Source organism: Micropterus salmoides, unplaced genomic scaffold (assembly GCF_014851395.1).
Source record: "Micropterus salmoides isolate LMB-PRFRI ecotype aquatic unplaced genomic scaffold, ASM1485139v1 Ms_hic_scaffold_4, whole genome shotgun sequence".
Lineage (NCBI taxonomy): Eukaryota > Metazoa > Chordata > Actinopteri > Centrarchiformes > Centrarchidae > Micropterus > Micropterus salmoides.
The window spans coordinates 27946622-27966126 of NW_024043372.1; the positions used below are offsets into that span (position 1 = coordinate 27946622).

The window sequence follows — 19505 nt, forward strand, 5'->3', positions numbered from 1 at the left end:
TCCCTTTAGCGTCTACACCTAATTATGATTAATTTAAAATTAATCATAATTAGGTGTAGATTGAGGATTCATAAACTGTGGTAAGACAATAATCTTTTATTCTAATAAGCCTGAGCTACTGAGGGTCTCCACTGTTGGTCAGTGACTTAAAAAACAAGAAATCCTGATGCTTCTGCAAGACTAACAAGAAAGAGACACTAACCCCAGAATAGTAAAGGCTCAAATTCATTCTTGCGCTCCAGTGATAATCTCTTTGAACTACTTACCAACTTGATCACATGATCAATGCAAGCAGCCCAACCTCAAGCTCCACCAGACTCTGACAGTAAATAAGTGGGCAGTGGACAGACTCCACCCTTTTGAGTCCAATGTGAAACTCTGAGTCTGACTAATGCACGTTTGTCTCTGCTCTTCTATTGGAATTCGGAGGAGTTTAGCTGCTGCATGGCAAGTCAGACCCTGGAGAAGTTTCTGGAGGGGGGAGTAGAGTATTAGAAAAATACACACAGGATGTATTGCATATTGAATGACGAGGCTCACAACACAAAAAAACATCACATACACCATACAAGTGCTCTTGAAAAAGCACTGCTGCAAATGTGGGGGATATTAGCCATTTACAAGACATTTGTCGAGAGTTTGTAGGATCAAGGCCTGCCTATCCCTAGGCTACTGTATGTAGAGTCCGTTTTATCCATGTTGGTGGATTTCAGCTTGTGAGGGCGGTGCCTCTTTTTCGACAGTATTTGTCTGTGTCATCATTTAAAAGACTGTTTCCCCTGACATACTCAGTGTGTTTTGAGGTTGTTGTTGTTTTTTAAGTTTATCTTAAAGCAGTACTCACTTGTTTATTTATACAATGAAAGATTTATTGTTGGCTGTAATCATTCCTCCTTGTAATATTGGCCATGGAGACAACCCTCTCTAATGTGATTCCAGTGTAAGATGGAGGAACAAAATCCACATATCCTAACAAATATTGGATTGTTGAGGCCCAGCTGATTTATCAGTCAAGCTTTAATTGACCTTGCTTTCTGTATAATGCATTCATACATTTAACTGAAGTGAATATGCTGCAATCTTAGTTACCCAAAAATGTCTTTCGTAAGTTACGGTTATTTTAGTGCAGAATTCCCTCTTTTCCTTGGAAATCCCGTGGATTTTGTCCTGAACAGGCAGTAACGCTGAAGCCTCAAATATCATTTGGTTAAACTTCAGAATGCTTTTTTGCGCAGCGGACTTTGGATTTTGTTCCCCCTTAAATTATATTGGAAAAGCAATGGAGCACTTCACACCTAGTATGGGCAGGAGGAATCACTTCATTGACCAATAGCTCAACCAGTTGATTTAAGGCAGACTTACTAACGATAATAATATGCTTCATTTATAAATTTGTGTTTTACATGGAAAAATTAAGATAAAATACTTTATCAATAAAATAAAAGTGTGAAATAAACAAATAGAACTGATAAAAAAAGCATGTTAGAACTATAGTAAACAAACGTCCTAAAGCTGAGGGGTCTTTACTGCAAAAGCTCGTCACCTTTAGTCTTGAGTCAGGGGAACAGCCAGCAGAGTACTCATAGGGGGGGCAGCCATTCAGCAAAATAACAGTGATAATGAATGTTGTGCTTGTGGATAACATATCTTAGTGGCAACATGTACAGTATCTCACAAAAGTGAGTACACCCATCAGATTTTTTAAAATATTTGATTATATCTTTTCATCTGACAATACTGAAGAAATGACACTTTGCTAAAATGTAAAGCAGTGAGTGTGCAGCTTGTATAACAGTGTAAATTTGCTGTCCCCTCAAAATAACACATCACACAGCCATTAATGTCTAAACCGCTGGCAACAAAAGTGAAAATGTCCAAACTGGGCCCAATTAGACATTTTCCCTCCCCTAGGCTATAAGATGGCCTTGGCTATAAGAATATTGCTAAGACCCTGAAACTGAGCTGCACCACAGTGGCCAAGACCATACAGCGGTTCAACAGGACAGGTTCCACTCAGAACAGGGCTGCCATGGTCGACCAAAGAAGTGGAGTGCACGTGCTCAGCGTCACATCCAGAGGTTGTCTTTGGGAAATAGACGTATGAGTGCTGCCAGCATTTCTGCAGAGGTTGAAGGGGTGGGAAGTCAGCCTGTCAGTGCTCAGACCATATGCTGCAAACTGCATCAAATTGGTCTGTGTGGCTGTCGTCTCAGAAGAAAGCCTCTTCTAAAGATGATGCACAAGAAAACCCTCAGTTTGCTGAAGACAAGCGGACTAAGGACATAGATTACTGGAACCATGTCCTGTGGTCTGATGAGAAGATAAACTTGTTTGTTTCAGTTGGTGTCAAGCCTGTGGCGGCAACCAGGTGAGGAATACAGTGACAAGTGTGTCTTGCATACATGGTGGTGGGAGTGTCCTGCTGTGGGGCTGCATGAGTACTGCCGGTACTGGGGAGCTACAGTTCATTGAGGGAACCATGAATGCCAACATGTGACATACTGAAGCAGTGCATGATTCCTTCTCATCAGTGACTGGGTCGCAATGTAGTACTACAACCCCAAACACACCTCCAAGACAACCACTGCCTTGCTAAAGAAGCTGAGGGTAAAGGTGATGGACTGGCCAAGCATGTCTCCAGACCTAAACCCTATTGAGCATCTGTTGGGCATCCTCAAACGGAAGGTGGAGGAGCGTAAGGTCCTAACATCCACCAGCTCCATGATGTCGTCATGGAGGATTGGAAGAGGACTACAGTGGAAACCTGTGAAGCTCTGGTGAACTCCATGCCCAAGAGGGTTATGGCTGTGCTGGAAAATAAAGGTAGCCACACAAATATTGACACTTTGGACCCAATTTGGACACTTTTCACTTAGGGGTGTACTTACTTTTGTTGCCAGTAGTTTAGACATTAATGGCTGTGTGATGTGTTATTTTGAGGGGACAGCAAATTTACACTGTTACACAAGCTGAACACTCACTACTTTACATTGTAGCAAAATGTCATTTCTTCACTGTTGTCACATGAAAAGATATAATCAAATATTTACAATAATCTGAGGGGTGTACTCACTTTTGTGAGATACTGTAAATAGAGAATAGCAGGGGGCAATAGATGGAGTCTTGGGGAACACCACAGGCCAGAGGGACCACTGAAGAGGAGGTGTCACCAACAACTACTGAATAAGTTGTTAAACCTATTTAAACCGTATCCTTGAGGCTGACGCCCATTTCAAGGCGATCCAACAAAATTGCATGATCAACAGTATCAGATGGAGAGCTATGATCAAATAAAATTAAAATTCCCCATCATAAGCTGTTGGTGATACATCATTTGTAGCAGTGTTTCTGTGTGTGTGTGTGTATTGTGATTATGTTACTTCTCTGTCTGTAAGGTGTTGATCCTTTGTACGTCAAGGGTCTCTTGGTCTACATGGAGAGACCTCTGTTGTTATTAGTGAATATCAGTGGCTTTTTTTTTTAGCAACATTAGTTGTTTTAGAGAACAGTCTCTTATTCTGTTGAGGTATTTCAGACACATATCTCGAGTAACATCCTGCTTTCTTTCCCTTCCTTTTCCTTGACGGCACTCAACTATACCTGTGTCAGATGCTACAATGGGGGTTTACCATCTATTAATGAGTGCATTGAAATACCCTGGTTCCCTGTCAGTTCAGTGGTCTGAACTCTTACCGCAGACAAATTGAATCCAGCCAGGTAGATCTCCTGGGGCTATCCCACAGAACTGGTTCCCCTAGTCATGCATGCCTGCCACTGGACGGGGAGAAACGGTTAACTGTTAAACAGCCTGGGGGAGCAAAGAACCAGCCTCACATTCCTAACCTCTCTCTGGGCTATAAAATGTGGAGCCCCAACAGTTTAGCCCCTCCTCCTCCTTCTGTGTTTGTTTTCTGCCTCCCTCCTTCTGCCTCTCAAAGTGGTAGAGAGGCCTGACAGGGACATACCATTCTCCAACCACAGGGGAACTCCTTAGTTGAGTGAAGAAGGTGTGTTCATTTTAGAGCTTCAAGCTTCCTGCCTTCCCCCTCTGTGTTTTTAGTCAGTGGACTGGTCCGAGGTGGAGGGGAGCAGTTGGAGGGGAGGTTAGAAGAGGAGAGAGTGAGAACAGCATTTTGAAACCCAGCTGATCAGAGCTGTGGTATTCTGCCACAGAGGCAGAGGTAGATTGAGCGTGACTGGAAAAAGAGAGAAGAGAAGATAGAGAGAGCAGCTGAAACCTGTGCGATTTTGGGACTGAGAATATACAAAGAGAAAAGGAGAAAAGAAATGTCTCCTTCTTTTCATGGGAATCTGGGAACTCAAGTGAACAGAGGGGCTCTGTGGAAAGATGTGAGAGCTGCTGGCAGGGTGCAAGTCTGAAGAAGAAACACACAGAAGAGGAGCAGTCAGGCCCTGGAAACCAGTCCAGTGAATCCTTGAGTCATCAGAGGGTTCTAATAACCCCCTGTGGAAGGAAGGAGTGATGTCTTGGCTGTCACCCGTGTCATGGGCCAAATGGACGTGGACGGCAGTGCGAGGGGGTGAGGGAGAGGAAGATGAAGAGGGGCAGGAGGCCAGCGAGGAGAGGGAGCAACATGGAGAGAGAGGAGAGGAAGAGGAGGAGGAGGAGAGATGTCAAGGCTGCAGGCAAGTGTTGTGCTGGAGACTACTGACACTGTGATTCACACTGTCTGGAAGGGGCAATATCACACGTGTGATCATGTGTGTCTGTGTGTTTGATCGTGTGTGTGTGCCCACCTGTCAGGTTGAGGAATCTCTAATATTATGACAGTTAGATGGAATGGGCAGAGGAAAAGAGGGGGAGAAAAAGCACACATTTCTTGTATTATCTGCATGACCATTTTCTTTTGGTGTACATGCGGTAACGTCAAATGTGTTGCGTTGCCATGCAGCTCTGACACATTTCTGGCATGGCCGCGGTTTAGACATTGTATGAAGTGAATGTTTTTCTCAGTCTCGCTGGTACGTCCTCATTTCTGTGGCTTCACAGAAATAACACACTACGGTGCACTACACTACAGTCAGTTACGGTTTAGTTCAATTAAGTCATCATTGCTAACAAACGGACCTGACACACATGCTCAGGGCTTCATCTCATTTTTGTCTCTGCTCCTCACCTTTGCTGTGTTAACCGTATTGTCTTGGCTATTGTTCTAAGTAAACACAGAGATTAACAACTACTTCTTTTGTGCTGACTTCCGCACTTCCGCACTTTAACTTTTTATTGACCAGATAGTGTATCACTACTTCACCTTGAATGCTCAAGTCCATGTTTGAGTACTTTCCTAGCAGTTATCTAACCAGTGACAGTGATGTGGCTTCCTGAAGTGATCAGATCGAATTGAATGTTGAAAGCATAAGGGGTTCATGTAAACTACAAACTGTATTTGTTTCATTCTTCCTATACTGTTTGTAGAGTGCTAAACATGTGACAGGAAAGACAGGGCTGCCCCATTTCCTCTTTCTCTCTCTCTCTCTCTCTCTTACTCGATCTTTTACTTTCTCCCCATTACTGAATCAATTAGTTGCCAAAGCCCAATACAACCTCAGAGGAGAATGTAAGGTAAAATATAGATGCATTTGGTACAGTGAAGCCCTTTAAAATCACATCAAAGTTTTCTCTTTGCACACGATACATATTACTAGAAATATTCAAATGTTTATTTGATACTGTTCTTTACACATCAGATTTATATGCACAACAGCACTGACACTTATTTTTATCCAAAAGATGGATAGTTTTACACCTTAAGGGCTCTACAAAATATTAAAAAGAAACTAAAGTGGAACAGTGTTAGAAGGTAACATAACCTGCTGTGATGAGGGGTCACGAGTAGAGACGGATTCGCTTTAAAGGATCACAAGCTAAAAGGGTCACGAAACACTGCCTTAGATCATGATGCCATCAATCCTGCAGTATCTTGAGTCAAATAATATCTGTTCAATTTAACATATTTGGGGGGAATAGAAATAAAAAGTTGTATTTGTCCTTAAATTTGCACATAGTGAACATTTTAATGCCACTAGTGCGGTTCTGTTTGTGCAAGTCGTCTTTGTTTGCTGATTCAGCCTTCTGTTTTTGAGTAAACTCCGTCCTCATCCTTTATCATGTTTTAAATGTTTGGGAAGTTCACACTCTCTCTCTGTCTGTCTCTGGCCTCCACAGCTCTGACTCAGAGGGTCAGTTTGACACTCCTGAAGCAGCAACTCCTGTTCGCGCCCCTCCGACCTTCCCAGGAGAGCTGGAGAACAATAACACTGATGCAGACAAAACAGGTGAGGCCACTGCTGAGCAGATAGAAGAGAGAGAAAGAGAAAGATCAAGGAAAGACAGCGTTGGCGTACTGTCCAAGGCGTAAACACACTGCAGGAACACCTTGGGGGGGAAGCTGAAGGTTCTCATTAACATTTCAAATACTGAAATGTTTTTCTTCTTACTGTGCTTTTTCAAGCGCAGTAGCATAGATTATGGACAGAATGTCCCTCCGTGATGTTGCCATGGAGACAAGAGCCTTTTAATGTTGCTCTAAAGGTTCAGACATCACATGTGTGTGCATGTGTTTGTCTTTATAATCAACGAGCAAAAACAATGTTTCTAAATGTGTCAGCTAAGTCATCTTTGTATATTGAAATAGTCATTTTAAATAGCACATATATATATATATGCATATATGAATTCCACTACTGTGTCTAAACTGCGTGCATGGAGTCTCAGGTTCACCACGCCAGAGTAATTGGATACATATGCTGTCTGACTGTTTCAGGAATGTACCCACCTACAGCAATTTTGCGTTAAATTGGAATTTGCCTGCCCTTTTTTTTAACTATGAGTACCACGACAAGTTATGTCATTATTCAAGTTTCTTATGGATCATACAGACGTGTTATAGAATTGCAATGTAATGCCTAAGCCTTGTCGAATATGTAACTATTGTTAATTAATTTATTATTGTGTTATTCTAATCACTTTGATTTGTTAACTTGATTTCATTTTCTTGTTGGATGTTCTTTTACATATATTCAAAATAAACATAATAATAATAAGCAGGGAAACGTGTGCCGCATGCTTGGTATGTAAGTTGGTGTGCACACCTACTAGGAGTTTTGGGTGTGATGATGGCGGAAGTGCTGTCGTCGTGGTTTGAACCACTAAGAGGAGGAGCCTGTAGCAGTGTGTGGGAACGGCCTTTGCTCTGGAATTCAACAGGTTCAACAAAAGCTTTGGTTCACCCCCGTTTTGCATTGGTATCTTATAGAGGTCACAATGAGGGGAGTGACTGAACAAAGCTTGTTATCAGGCTGAAATCGTCGTGTAGCTCACTTTTTAGAGAGGTTTTCACGAGACCGTGCGTTTATATGAGGCACTTGCTGTTTCGGTAGGAATAAATCCTTCCTGTAAAACAGCTCCAACAACATTTTCCAAAAGTTTAGATTGTAAAGGTCGACCAGCATGGAGTAGGGAGGGAGTTGACTTTTGTTTCAACCATAAACATCCTTTCCTGCAGCTGTGAAATAGGAAGTTTGAATCCTGGCAGGCCGGCGTTGAAGTGCCTCTAGAAACTTCTTTGTATGTAAACTCGTTGATGCTGTGTCTGTCTGTTTGTGCCCATCCACAGCCTACATGAGCATCAGTCTATACATGATAACAGTTTATAAATATTTAATTGATAGTTAAATGCTTTGTTAAAGCCAAAAAGGCACATAGCGTTAACTTGATTACATTAATTGATGGATACTTGAAGGCTGCTTTTCATGTCTTCTGCAGTGAAATGCATGATTAACTGACATTTGACTTGAGTTAGTGCATATGCAATTCATTATCAATACTATTTCTCATTGTTTTGGTTTTACAAACTGGAAATTTGCTATAAATATGTAGATGTGTGTTCTAGTGAAAATAACTATGCACAGGTACATAGCACTTCTTACTCACACTAGAATCAATAACAAAATGGTAAACAAAAACGGTTCATTTAATTAATCAAATTAGAACACATGTTTTGCATATTATTGCAAACAGACAATGCAGCTGCAGCTGAGTGCAAACACAAGAGTGAGAGAACAAAAAGGGACTCTTAGACGTTTGTGTTGAATATGCATGTGAATATGGATGAGGACATGTTTGTATGGGCTTGTTGGACTGCAGAAATACTTTGAAAATGACACTCTGGCAACATGCTCATGTGAATGGAAGCAGGTAGAAACACAGCAGGCTGTGCTAGTCTCCTAGCAACATAATATTACATGAATATGGCGAGATGACAGGCGCACTGAAATATGTTGGTCTGTCAGAAGGTTCCCTGGAGCCAATAATTACACCACAACAGCCGCTGTCCCTGTTGTCCTTAACACACAACACAAAATAAATCACTCTTATCTTAATAAAGCTCTTATTTTCACCTTTCGCTCTATTTTTGAAAGCACCACCTGGTTTAAATGCCACGGCCCTCATAGTAAGACATCGCCATGGCAACAACAGCAATTGAAACAGTTGGCTGGCTATCCACCAATCAGGTGTCACCTTTAGATGTGATTGGAGAGATTATTAAAGGCAGAAGAAGTGTGCATGCAGTTTTAATGTTTGCATTTTGAATATGTTTTTATGGCTAATTTTAACTTTTCCCTTGTTTCTTCTTCAGATGTGGATCAGGAGGAGCACCTGATAGTGACAGCTCCTGTTTGGGATCAGGATATTTTGTTCAACCACAACATGGGTCAGGACGAGCCTGCTGCCCCCATGGGTGGCCCACTGGAAGTGAACATTCAGACCCTGGAAGAAGAACAAACAGAGACTCTCCCAGAAGCTGTGGGCACTTTCCCTGCGTCATCCTTAGTGAAGGAAACGTCTGAAGTGGCTAAGTGCACAGTGCCATCCTCTGAGCCACTCCAAGCCCTAGTCCCAAGCGAAGTTGCACATCCTGTCCCAGATATGCCACCAGCTCCTGCTCCCACTCCTGCTTATCTTGCATCTGCTCCAACAACAGAATCAGAGTCAGTCCAGAGCAGTGGACCTGCAGCCAGCCAAGCTCCAGAGCTCCCTGAGCAGAAACCTCTTGCGGAACCAGAACCACAGTGCAATGGCCTTAACCAGACAGAGCCCACTCAAAAGACTAAAACCAGCAAGTCTAAGCCTCCAGCCCTGAAGGTAAAGGCCTCGCTCGATGAGCTTGCCCAAAAAAATGAGGAACAAGAACTTCCTGTTCCCAAAGCCACTTACAAATTTGACCCTGACCAGCTGGATGACAGCTTTAACCCTTTCACCAGTGGCGGCTCCAAAATCCAAAACTCTCCCCCACCATGTGGTTCAAGCTCTTCCCTAAGACTCGAGCCACTCGGTGGCTCATTTCCTGTCTGTGAGGTCAGCCCAGCACCTACAGCAGAAGTGGAGATGAGGGAGACGTCATCAGAGGCGAAGTCTGTGATGTTGGAGTTCGGTCTGGACGAGGGGACAGTCAGCAAGCCACGTCCGAGGAAGTTAGGTGGTAAAAAGACAATCAACAAACTCACAGCTAAGAAGCAGAAGCCCAAAGAACCAGAGGCTTCCTGCAAACCTGCATCAGAACCTACAGTGTCACAAACAGATTCTCAACCAGTGTCAGAACCAGTTTCTCAACCAGCGTCAGAACCAGTTTCTCAACCAGTGTCAGATCCAGTTTCAGATCCTCTTCCAGAAGCTGCTTTGCCAGTTTCAGACTCTACTGCACCTCTGAGCCTTGACGATGTTCCTATTCCTAAGACGGGAGCATATAACTTCGATCCCAGTCAGTGGGACGACCCGAACTTCAATCCGTTTGGTAGCAACAGCACGATGAGCAGCTCTCCAGTGCTCCCTAAGAGCTCCTACAGTTTTGATCCAGACAATTTTGATGACTCTGTGGACCCTTTTAAATCCTCCAAAACCCTGAGCACAGAGGACTCGTCCAGTAGCGTCCCTCAGCCGGAGAAAAAAGTAAAAGACGGAGGCAAACAAAAGGCAGGGCACCCGGCAGGGGAGAAGAAAGTAAGGCAGATTCCCAAGGCAAGCAAAGAGAGGACAACCACGTAAGTCTACAGAAAAATAAAAACTTTCTATATTGCCCAAGAAGTTCCGCCAATAATAAAAATTCAGTTTTCAATTTGTATAATTTATATTTTCATGTAAGGTAATGTAGGTTAATTTATTCCACTGAGCTCGCCCTTTCTTTGACTGATGTGGTAATATTTACATCTGCGAGAGGTTGGATGCATACCAAACAATGCTTTGAACACATGTCAAACATTTAACGCTGCATACTGACGCAATTCACAGGTTATATATAGGCTCTTTAAAGTACTTATAACTGCAGTGGTTTGGACTAGTTTTATTTTTTCCCATGTCTGTCAGTATCTTGTCTTTATGCTCAAACTATCTGAGTATCTAACATGCTGAGGTGAACACCTCTCTTCCCCCTGGTCTGTTCTCCGTTCCCTTAATCAATATCCTCTCCATCCTTCATCCTTCCTCCCCTTGTGTGTTACGCAACCCCTCCCCCCAACCTCTGCTTTGGTCCACCTCTATTAGCCCCAGGACATCTGAACAAGTCAAGTTTCTCTGTTTTCTGTTGTAAGTACTCTAACTATCGGCGCTGTCTTTCTTTCGTGCATGCTGGCGTACCATTTTACTCTCATCGGCATGTGCTGTGTCAGAACTGACTGTTGAAGGAGCATGTGAGGGACATAAATGTCCTCCTCTCTTCCTACCCCAACTCACAAGGCCATCCCCCTGATACGTCAGCAAGTTAATTAGTCCCGTCTTGTGATCCCTCCAGAAGTTGGGCAGCACTTGTAGGGTTGTGCAAGCTATACTAGCTATGTATGTAGCAGTACCTCATTTATTATGGGATTATGCAGTCGGCTCAAAAGGCAAAGAAATGCTTGCAGATCTATGGTTGTAGAAACAGAAGGAAGAGGAATTCAAATATTTCAGGAGCACTACATTTGGATCTATATATTCTGACACTTGTATTGTCGTCATGTGCTTGTCTTTCAGGAATTCCTGTAAAGTTCAGAGATATGATGAGAGCCAGTCCTTGGTGCTTGACGTGTGCAATCAGGTAATGTGTGTTCTTCTGTGTGAGCGCTGTGTCATCTGAAATGTTTCACCTTACTGCAGTGATGCTGCAATTGCTATTATTCAGCAACATCTTGGCCTCACCTTGTCACACACACACACACACATGCACGCACACACACTGTGACACAAGCTGAGCATCAGCAGTGTCTCCGGCTCTGCAGGGCTGGGTCTGGCATGGTGACAGATCTGGTGACTTGCAGTCAAATATTAGCCGGCTGCTCCCATGTGCCCTCAACTTTATCACCTCCCGCATCCTTAAGTGATACGCAAAAGATATTATAAAATACTGTCTGTAAGTCTGTAAGGTAACTTATTGTCAGACAGTTTGTCAAAGCCCTCTGATGTTGCTTTATGTAGTGTAACTTCCCCAGCATAATGCAGTTGAAATATATTCATTAAACGCTGGAGTTTCTTTGGATCTCTTGGAATGTGATAAGTGATACTTTCCTGTCTGAAGTGACGCGCAATTGTTCAATAAAATGTTAAGCCAAAACGGTACATTTACATTTTCAATGCGCTTGGAAAACTTTTTATTAAAGCTGCTAACTGAATGTTTTTCTTCCTGTAAGGAGTAGTTGTTTTATGTGAACAGTATATTTTATTTTGTTCAATTTTTGATATCTGAGCGTGACACGAAACACGTTTGTAATGTGGAGCCCCTCTTCCTCCCTTGTCTCCAGGGAGAGGATGAGGTGGTGGTCCAGACCCCAGACATCACTCAGCGAGTTCATCACGCCACTGATGAGGAGAAGCTGGCCTCCACCGGTATTATCAGCCAAACAACAGACGACCAGGAGGAGAGAGGAAAACCCGAGTGCAATAAAGCCCCAGCAGAAAAACTGCCGATCAGTGATGTATCTGTTATGGATGGTATGTTTGGATGTTCAAACCCTCCACTGTTTGTGAGATTTAAAGCAGTGTTTGGAGTTAAATGAACAATAGCAGATAGTGAAAAGAGAAATTTTGGCTTCACAGATAGGGGTTGTTATTATTAACTCATGCTCAAGATGACATTTTTTTCTCTTGAAGTCAACTTAAGTGGAAGGACCAACTGGCCCATCTGTTTTATTATGTGAAACAAATAGCACTAGTAGACTAAATAATTCTGTCTATAGTCATCATGTTTGGTCTCTTTTATTCTACCTGACCTTCTAAGTTTACTTGTGATGTAGTTAAGAGAGTAGTATCTTACAGGACATATCAAAGTAAATTTTTGCTCAGTGTGTATGCATGAAGCACGGTGTTAAAGAAGTAGCAATGACCAGAGAGGTGCGATTTCCAACAATATGATGACTTGGAGTGGAGTGATTCAGTTACTGAAGAATGTGTCGAACTTTGTGAAGAAGAGAAATAGAGCATGCATGGTCAGCAAAACTATGTCCTGGATATAAGAAAGTTATACATATTACACTGGGAAACACATGCTTCCTACAGTTGTACATTAAAAACAGTCCGTGTCAGTGGTGCAAGTATCACACCATCTTTTTACCATGGAAACAAGACAGCTAATGAAAACTAAAAACATAGTGCACAGATTCTTAATGCTAAAGTTGACATTGTGCGCTAATGGGCGGATCTGCTTGTTTTTTGTCCTTTAGATATGGGTAATTGGTACAATAAACAGTTTTCATTTGTCACTGACTTATGTGTTATTTCTGCTCAAAGGTCCCAAGACTAAGACTGCAGATCACCTGGAGGAGAAGGACACCTGCAGTCTGAAAGATGACATAGTAAGCAGACTATGGGAACCACAGGAACAGAACAATATGAATATTTAAACACGACTGACTTGGTTTGCACCAAGTGTTCTTTATATCAACTGGGAAGAAGATAGAGTCATACTTTTATATTATGTCTTACTGGGACAACAGTTAGCTTTGTTGCTTTCTTATGTCCTACTAGCTATCTTTGACACCACAATTCACACAGTAGACCTTAAAATCAACATAGAGCACTCCTTGCAAAGACATCATGTGATCTGAAATGAAAAGTAAACAGCAGAAGTAGTGATTTGTGACCTGCATACAAAATGTAAGGATCATGGATGTCCTTGTCAGATCTTAAACTGAGCATAAATTATATTTTCTGCATGTTCCACAGAGTGAGATATCAATTAATCAAACAACAAAGGTGACCAGCAGCGAGGGCTCGGACACAGCAGCCCTGTCCCAGGATAACATACCTCTGAGTGAGTTGGACAAGGCCACAGTGCTCACCCTGATCAGAGAAGAGGTACGTCACTGTCACACACTCGGAGAGACAGCACTAAATATGCAAATTATTTAAGATTTTTCTCCACATGCCTTGACTCCCAATCAGATCATCACTAAAGAGATTGAGGTCAACGAGTGGAAGAGGAAGTACGAGGAGAGCAGAGCCGAGGTTTTGGAGATGAGGTATGAAGCTCCACTGTTTCCCCTGATCCTTGATTCAAATTACAGTGCCGGTGTAGAACACAATATAAAGAATTTAGAGAAACAACGTTGACAAGTGGTGTACTTCATATTCTTATCTCGACAGGAAAATAGTTGCAGAATATGAGAAAACAGTTGCACAGATGATCGGTAAGTTGCTGCCACCTGGTGGTGGTATATTCTACAGGGTTTTGTTAAAAAGGTGTTGCACGTTATGGCTCCAGAATGCCTATGTAGCATGTGTATTTCATGACTGTTCCCTCAACATTGTGACATTTTTGTTGTGTTGGACTGTTGCAGTGCACAGGATCTGAAGTGTAAAAAGAGTCAACTCTGAGCTTTATTTTGAGAGTGTTTATAAAGAGTCTTTATAAACACTCACTTATTAAAGTCACCATATTTAATATTTGTTCGCTGATCTTAGGTAGTAACACCAGACACTCTCTAGCTTCCCTTGTGATGCTCTGCAAGGCCTCTGCTGCAGCTAGGTGGTCCTCAGAGAGGGAAACACATGGTCAGTTGTACTGAGGTCTGGTGCCTGACCTGGTACTATATTCCATAGTTTGGCCATAAGAAAAACTCATTGTTTGCTTGGCTTGTATGTTTTGGACTGCTGTCCTGATGTATTGATACATTGATAAATTGGAGGACTACTGTGTATAAAGTCCCACACCCAGTGTGGACGTGAACGCACTCAAGCATCCACAAGGCTGAGAGTTGGCACCAGTCACGTTTTCACATTAAGTACATTGTGCTGTAGTAGTCTACAGATCTAACAGTGGAAAATATACCACTGCTCTGCATTTGACAAATCCAGCCTTTAAGATAATGTGTACCTGTAGCCCATGTATGTCCATTACATCTTATATTCTGACTCCTCTGTTGGTTGCAGAGGACGAGCAGCAGCAGAAGACCCTATCCTGCAGTAAGTCAGTCAGGCAGTTGACCATAGAGAGAGATCAGGCCATGGCCGACCTCAGCTCTGTGGAGCGCTCCTTTGCTGACCTCTTTAGGAGGTATGAGAACATGAAGGGAGTCCTGGAGGGCTTCAAGAAGGTCAGTAGAGCTTCGGTATGACTCTCATGAGATGCTATCCAACCCACTGCCACATAATAGCCAGATCACTAAATATTCTCTACATGCATCCCTCCAGAATGAGGAGGTGCTGAAGAAGTGTGCGCAGGACTACCTGATGCGGATCAAGCAGGAAGAACAGCGATACCAAACCCTCAAGGTGCATGCTGAAGAGAAACTGGACAAGTAAGCTACCCCTATTTTTGATTTCAGGATCAAATCTTTAGACAGGTTTTTTTTTAAATTTCATTTTGACAAACTCTCTTGTCTCCTTCACTTCCTCTCCAACAGGGCTAATGAGGAGATAGCCCAGGTACGTGCTAAGGCCAACGCTGAGGGTGTCGCACTAAGCGCTGGCCTGAGGAAGGAGCAGATGAAGGTGGAGTCACTTGAAAGAGCTGTCCTACAAAAGGTAGGATGACTGCAAACAGGATTTAGATGGATTCAGTGTGTTAAACTGTGTGCGTGCAAAGCAGGGTGAGCTAAAAAAAACCTCTTTAGATAATTGAGGTTAAAAACACTCACTGGGAGAGTTTACTGTTTGTGTGCTGGCTTAGACTTCACTTTTTAAGTCTAAAGCCTGGTAAACTGTGCTAAACAAGGAATGTTTAAACATCATGTATTACTGTCAAATTAACTGTGGTATGTAGGAATTATTACTCTAAACACATCACAGTTAAGGTAATTTGTGGACTGTATTTCACACCAGCAGTAAGATTACAGCACTTTAGAATTATGTTTAAGACCATAATTCTCACAAAGCCGGTTGTTTACTCTCCCTTCTCATTGTCTTTGTATAAATACATGTCTTCACGTCAGCCTTTCAGGTTTTTGTTCCAAGAGGAATGTTCAAACCTTTTCTTGTTCTTGCATTGGAAAATTATCTTTTCCTGTTATGTGCAATTATAGTCCAACAAAGTTTAGTGCAAAAATCCTACTCCTGTGGCTCACAATGTTAAAAAAAGCAAAACAAAAAAACAGATTAATTACAGTGATTTCTAAAGTGCTTCATTTACAGTGATCTGTAAAATCACTGTCAAGTCTTTTAAGATTCATTCAGAGTCATTGAGTATAAATCCACAGCTGCCAACACATTGGGGACAGTGTACTAAAACCAGAATGTGGTGAAAATGAGGAAGAAATAAGTGGAAAATAAATAAATCCCTGAAAATAAATGCAAGCAAAAGATGCAATAAGAGTAAAATAATAACTACATTGGCTGGTTTGTACATATTTTCAACCACGGAGTGTTCCTTACCTGCTCTGTCAGTGTCAGTGGGAGAAGTGCTTAAATCCTTTACTTTAGTAAAAGCACCATAGTCTAAAAATGCTCCATCACAAATAAAAGTCTTGAATTTAAAATGTTATTTAAGTACCAGGTAAGTATTATCAGTAAAAATTTACAAAAAGTGTATAAAAAGTACTCATTTTGCAGAATAGCTCCTTTCAAAGTGTCATATTATTATACAATAATATTATTATTATAGAATATTATAGAATATTATATTATTCTGTTTTTGTCACTGACAGCACACAACATGAAATAATTTTAATTTAGTTTGTCAATAGAAGGATAGCATCATATCATAAAAGCAAATCAAATGTCTTCTTAAGGGTTTCAAAGAATAACTCATGACTAAAAGTGTCAAATAGTAGTGAAGTAAAAAATACATTATTTATCTATGAAATGTAGTGGAATAGAATTGTAAAGTAGCATAAAATGGAAATACTTAAGTATGTCAAACCCACTTTTCTAAACACTCTCCCTCCCTCTGTTTCTCACAGAATCAAGAGATTGAGGAGCTCACTAAGATCTGCGATGAACTGATCGCCAAACTGGGGACAGAATAAGAGGCCTTTAATCAAATCTCACTGCAACATTGATGTAAATTCTGTACATGTTCACACTTGCGCACATGTTAACCTTTCTTTCTCTCTGTTCATATGGTTTGGTATGCTTTTTAAATATTAATACAGAACACAGAACTTGGTCTTCTGATCTTTTGCGACCGAAATATGAAACCAGAACAATATTGTGTAATCGTGTCATGGCAGGTGAAGAAGCACAAAGTTATCATGAGATGTAGTTTAATTATTTTGAAGGAGAAGCGCCATGGTTTATTGATCTTTGTCTTTTTTTTATTATTTTTAAGTCTAATTTTTATGGTTCGGAAGATTCATCAGTTTTTACTAGTTTGTTGTATTACAAAGGATTTCCATTAACATGTTATGCAGCTTGTTTAAGACAAAACTGTAGAAAATAATGTGGGAAGTAAGGGAAAGACGATGTGGGCGCACAGCGCAGACATCTTTTACCACAGTGCATCTAAACTATAATTAACTGTGTTGATGATACGGTTTTGACAAATCTCTATTGAGTGCCTGAGCTGATCATAGTGCATTAGTTTTCTGGCCTATACATATTTCTTGCTGACTTTGTAATACTGCTGGTTATCTTCTTTCATCAGTAAATGAACTGTAATATTATGGAATATTTCTTATGTTGCCTTTGTGTTTGCTTCACAGGGTAACATAAACAACGTGCGATAGAAGTTAAAGTTGTCCCCCCCCCCCCAACACACACAAATCTGTGGGATCATTAAATATAAAGAGCACTTAAGAGAATCATATCCTAAATTCTGTTTTATAATATTTTATAAATTTGATGATAGTGTGATGGTGATGGGTAGAATAGAAAGTTCAGTTTGAAGTTCAAGTAGTATAAACTTATACATTGTGTCGCTGCCATGATGATATTGTTGTTCACATTTAATCTGTGAGCCCAAATGTTGCTGGTGTGCCTTTATTTTCTTAAAGAAAAGGTTTGTTTTCTTTGTTCCTTCATGCAGTTGTTTCCAAACTCTGTTGCCAAAGTGTACTGTATACAGTATATATATCTTTTATATCAAAATTTCCTTAACAACAGTGAGTTATAATTGGTTTGCAGTTTTAATGCTTTACCTGCAGCAGATGAATGGGCACGGTGGGTTGCATTACTCTTTAAGGGGATGCTCTGTGTTTTGGTGAGTGTATTCATCTTGTAATAATATCTCCATTGATAACATCAGCGTGTTCTGGTGTGATTGATCCTGAAGGAGCGCACAAGTGCATTTTTGGTCAGATGTGTTTCAGGTATATAAAGGACAGATTCTTCCGTCAGCACAATCAATTACCAAATGTCATTGTGAAATGACATGTATGTCAGTGTCCTGTTGTAGTGGTGTTACGGTAGTCTGAAGGTTGTTTTCCATGCAAATCCTTTGTTACAGTACAATATGTGTACATTTTATACTTTATGAAAAGAATATTCTGAATTTTGTTCCTAATTGTAAAATTGAAGAATTAAATATACTCAGATTGTATGTTAACTGCTATATTTTGTGCATTCCTGAATAAAAGATTAATTGTGCCAAGTTCACTCTTTGCCTGAATCATTTAAGCTAACATAAGAAATCAGAAACTCATAACACCTTTGTTGTTGCTGAGTCCACAGCAGTGATAAACATAAACACATGCAAACTCGGTCTTTGTTTATCCCTACAGGGAAGCCAAAAGCCACATTTCATCACTGTTTTCATGCTCTTGTTGTCAATGCACCTTTTACAAACATGTCATTAGTTTGTGAGTCAAGAGCCAGCAGTCTCCTCCAGCAGTCAGATTTAACAATGATGACGATGTAGTCATAAACGTTTCAACAAACAGCCTATCTCAGGTCATGTGGCATGGTCCACGACAGTGACTTTGCTAACAGCCGCCCATTTTTTAACCATTTCAATGTTTATTTGTGATGTCAAATTGAAATGAAAATTCACTAATAAGTTTAAATTTGTACACTGTAAATTTTTTACTAAATCACAACAACACAACAGCAATAGAGTTGCAGCTGTGTGTCTGGTCTGCTTCACCATTCCCCTGTTATGTTGCAACTTCCTTACCTAATATTGTTTTAATCAAATTTATTTTGTAAACAGTTGACATTTTATATGTGTACTTCCCTTCATGCTATTTATAAAGTAAATGTTGTATATACAAATTATAAAATTATATACAGAAATAAACTATTTTACATGATGTAGTGCTGAGGATGAATTTAAGGGTCTCACAGCCTGGGGGAAGAAGCTGCTCTGAAGTCTGGTGGTGCAACAGGAGATACTTCTATATCTCTCACGGCAGCGGGGTGAACAGGCTGTGGTATCCTTTGGGCTCTTTGCAGCCACCTCACCTCACCGATATCACTGATAATCGGTATATATTTCCGATGATCTTCTGAGATTAATCACCTGCTGCAGAGCCCTCTGGTCCTGGTCCGTGCACATCCAATGCCAGCTGTTTCCAGTCAGGATGCTTTCTATTACTCCCCTGTAAAAGTTGACAAGAATTTTGCACTGTAATTTAGCCTTCGTCAGTTTCCTTAAGAAATACAGTAATTTCTGAACTTTTTGGCATTGGTGGCTGTCTTGAAGCAGGTAGGCACATTCTCCTGTGACAGTAAGATGTTGAAACATCAGTAAAAACATCAACTAGCTGACTTTTAGTAGTACACGCCCAGGGATGTTATCAGGCCCAGCAGCTTTACTCATATTCACTCTCAGCAGGACTACCTTGAGCCTTGATATTGTGAGTCAGTTTAGCAGAAGAACAGGCTGACTGCTGGCATTCTTTACCTCACAATCCACAGCATGTAACTTAATGAAATTTTCTCAGACAAAACAAGTGCCCTTGCTTATTAAATCCCAATTGCTTTCTTTCATAAGTAAAAATGTAGCATGAAAAGGAAAGACTCAAGTAAAGTAAAAGCACCATCATTGCATATGTATCAGGAATTAAAACAAGTTTAATGTGTGAAATATTGATGATAACTGAAATGGATGAGGTGTAGAAGCCTAGAAAAGCTACGGTCAGTA

The 19505-nt window shown here is 41.0% G+C and overlaps 1 protein-coding gene across 3 annotated transcripts in view; it reads left to right on the plus strand.

Annotated features, from left to right (window-relative positions):
* The window catches only part of tacc1 (transforming, acidic coiled-coil containing protein 1), a 32547-nt gene extending 14528 nt beyond the window's left edge, over positions 1 to 18019 (plus strand). For 2 of the 3 annotated variants that reach the window (XM_038697446.1, XM_038697444.1), the window contains exons 2-13: positions 6188 to 6297; positions 8661 to 10062; positions 11030 to 11093; positions 11794 to 11983; positions 12779 to 12843; positions 13214 to 13345; positions 13433 to 13509; positions 13634 to 13677; positions 14420 to 14583; positions 14681 to 14787; positions 14893 to 15013; positions 16387 to 18019. In XM_038697446.1, coding sequence (XP_038553374.1) covers positions 8732 to 10062; positions 11030 to 11093; positions 11794 to 11983; positions 12779 to 12843; positions 13214 to 13345; positions 13433 to 13509; positions 13634 to 13677; positions 14420 to 14583; positions 14681 to 14787; positions 14893 to 15013; positions 16387 to 16452 — 2361 coding nt within the window. In that variant the 5' untranslated portion in view covers positions 6188 to 6297; positions 8661 to 8731 and the 3' untranslated portion in view covers positions 16453 to 18019. Of the gene's footprint in view, positions 1 to 4116; positions 4648 to 6187; positions 6298 to 8660; positions 10063 to 11029; positions 11094 to 11793; positions 11984 to 12778; positions 12844 to 13213; positions 13346 to 13432; positions 13510 to 13633; positions 13678 to 14419; positions 14584 to 14680; positions 14788 to 14892; positions 15014 to 16386 lie in introns of those variants that run through there. The other variant, XM_038697443.1, reaches the window with a different exon arrangement.
* Positions 18020 to 19505: the final 1486 nt, after the last annotated feature.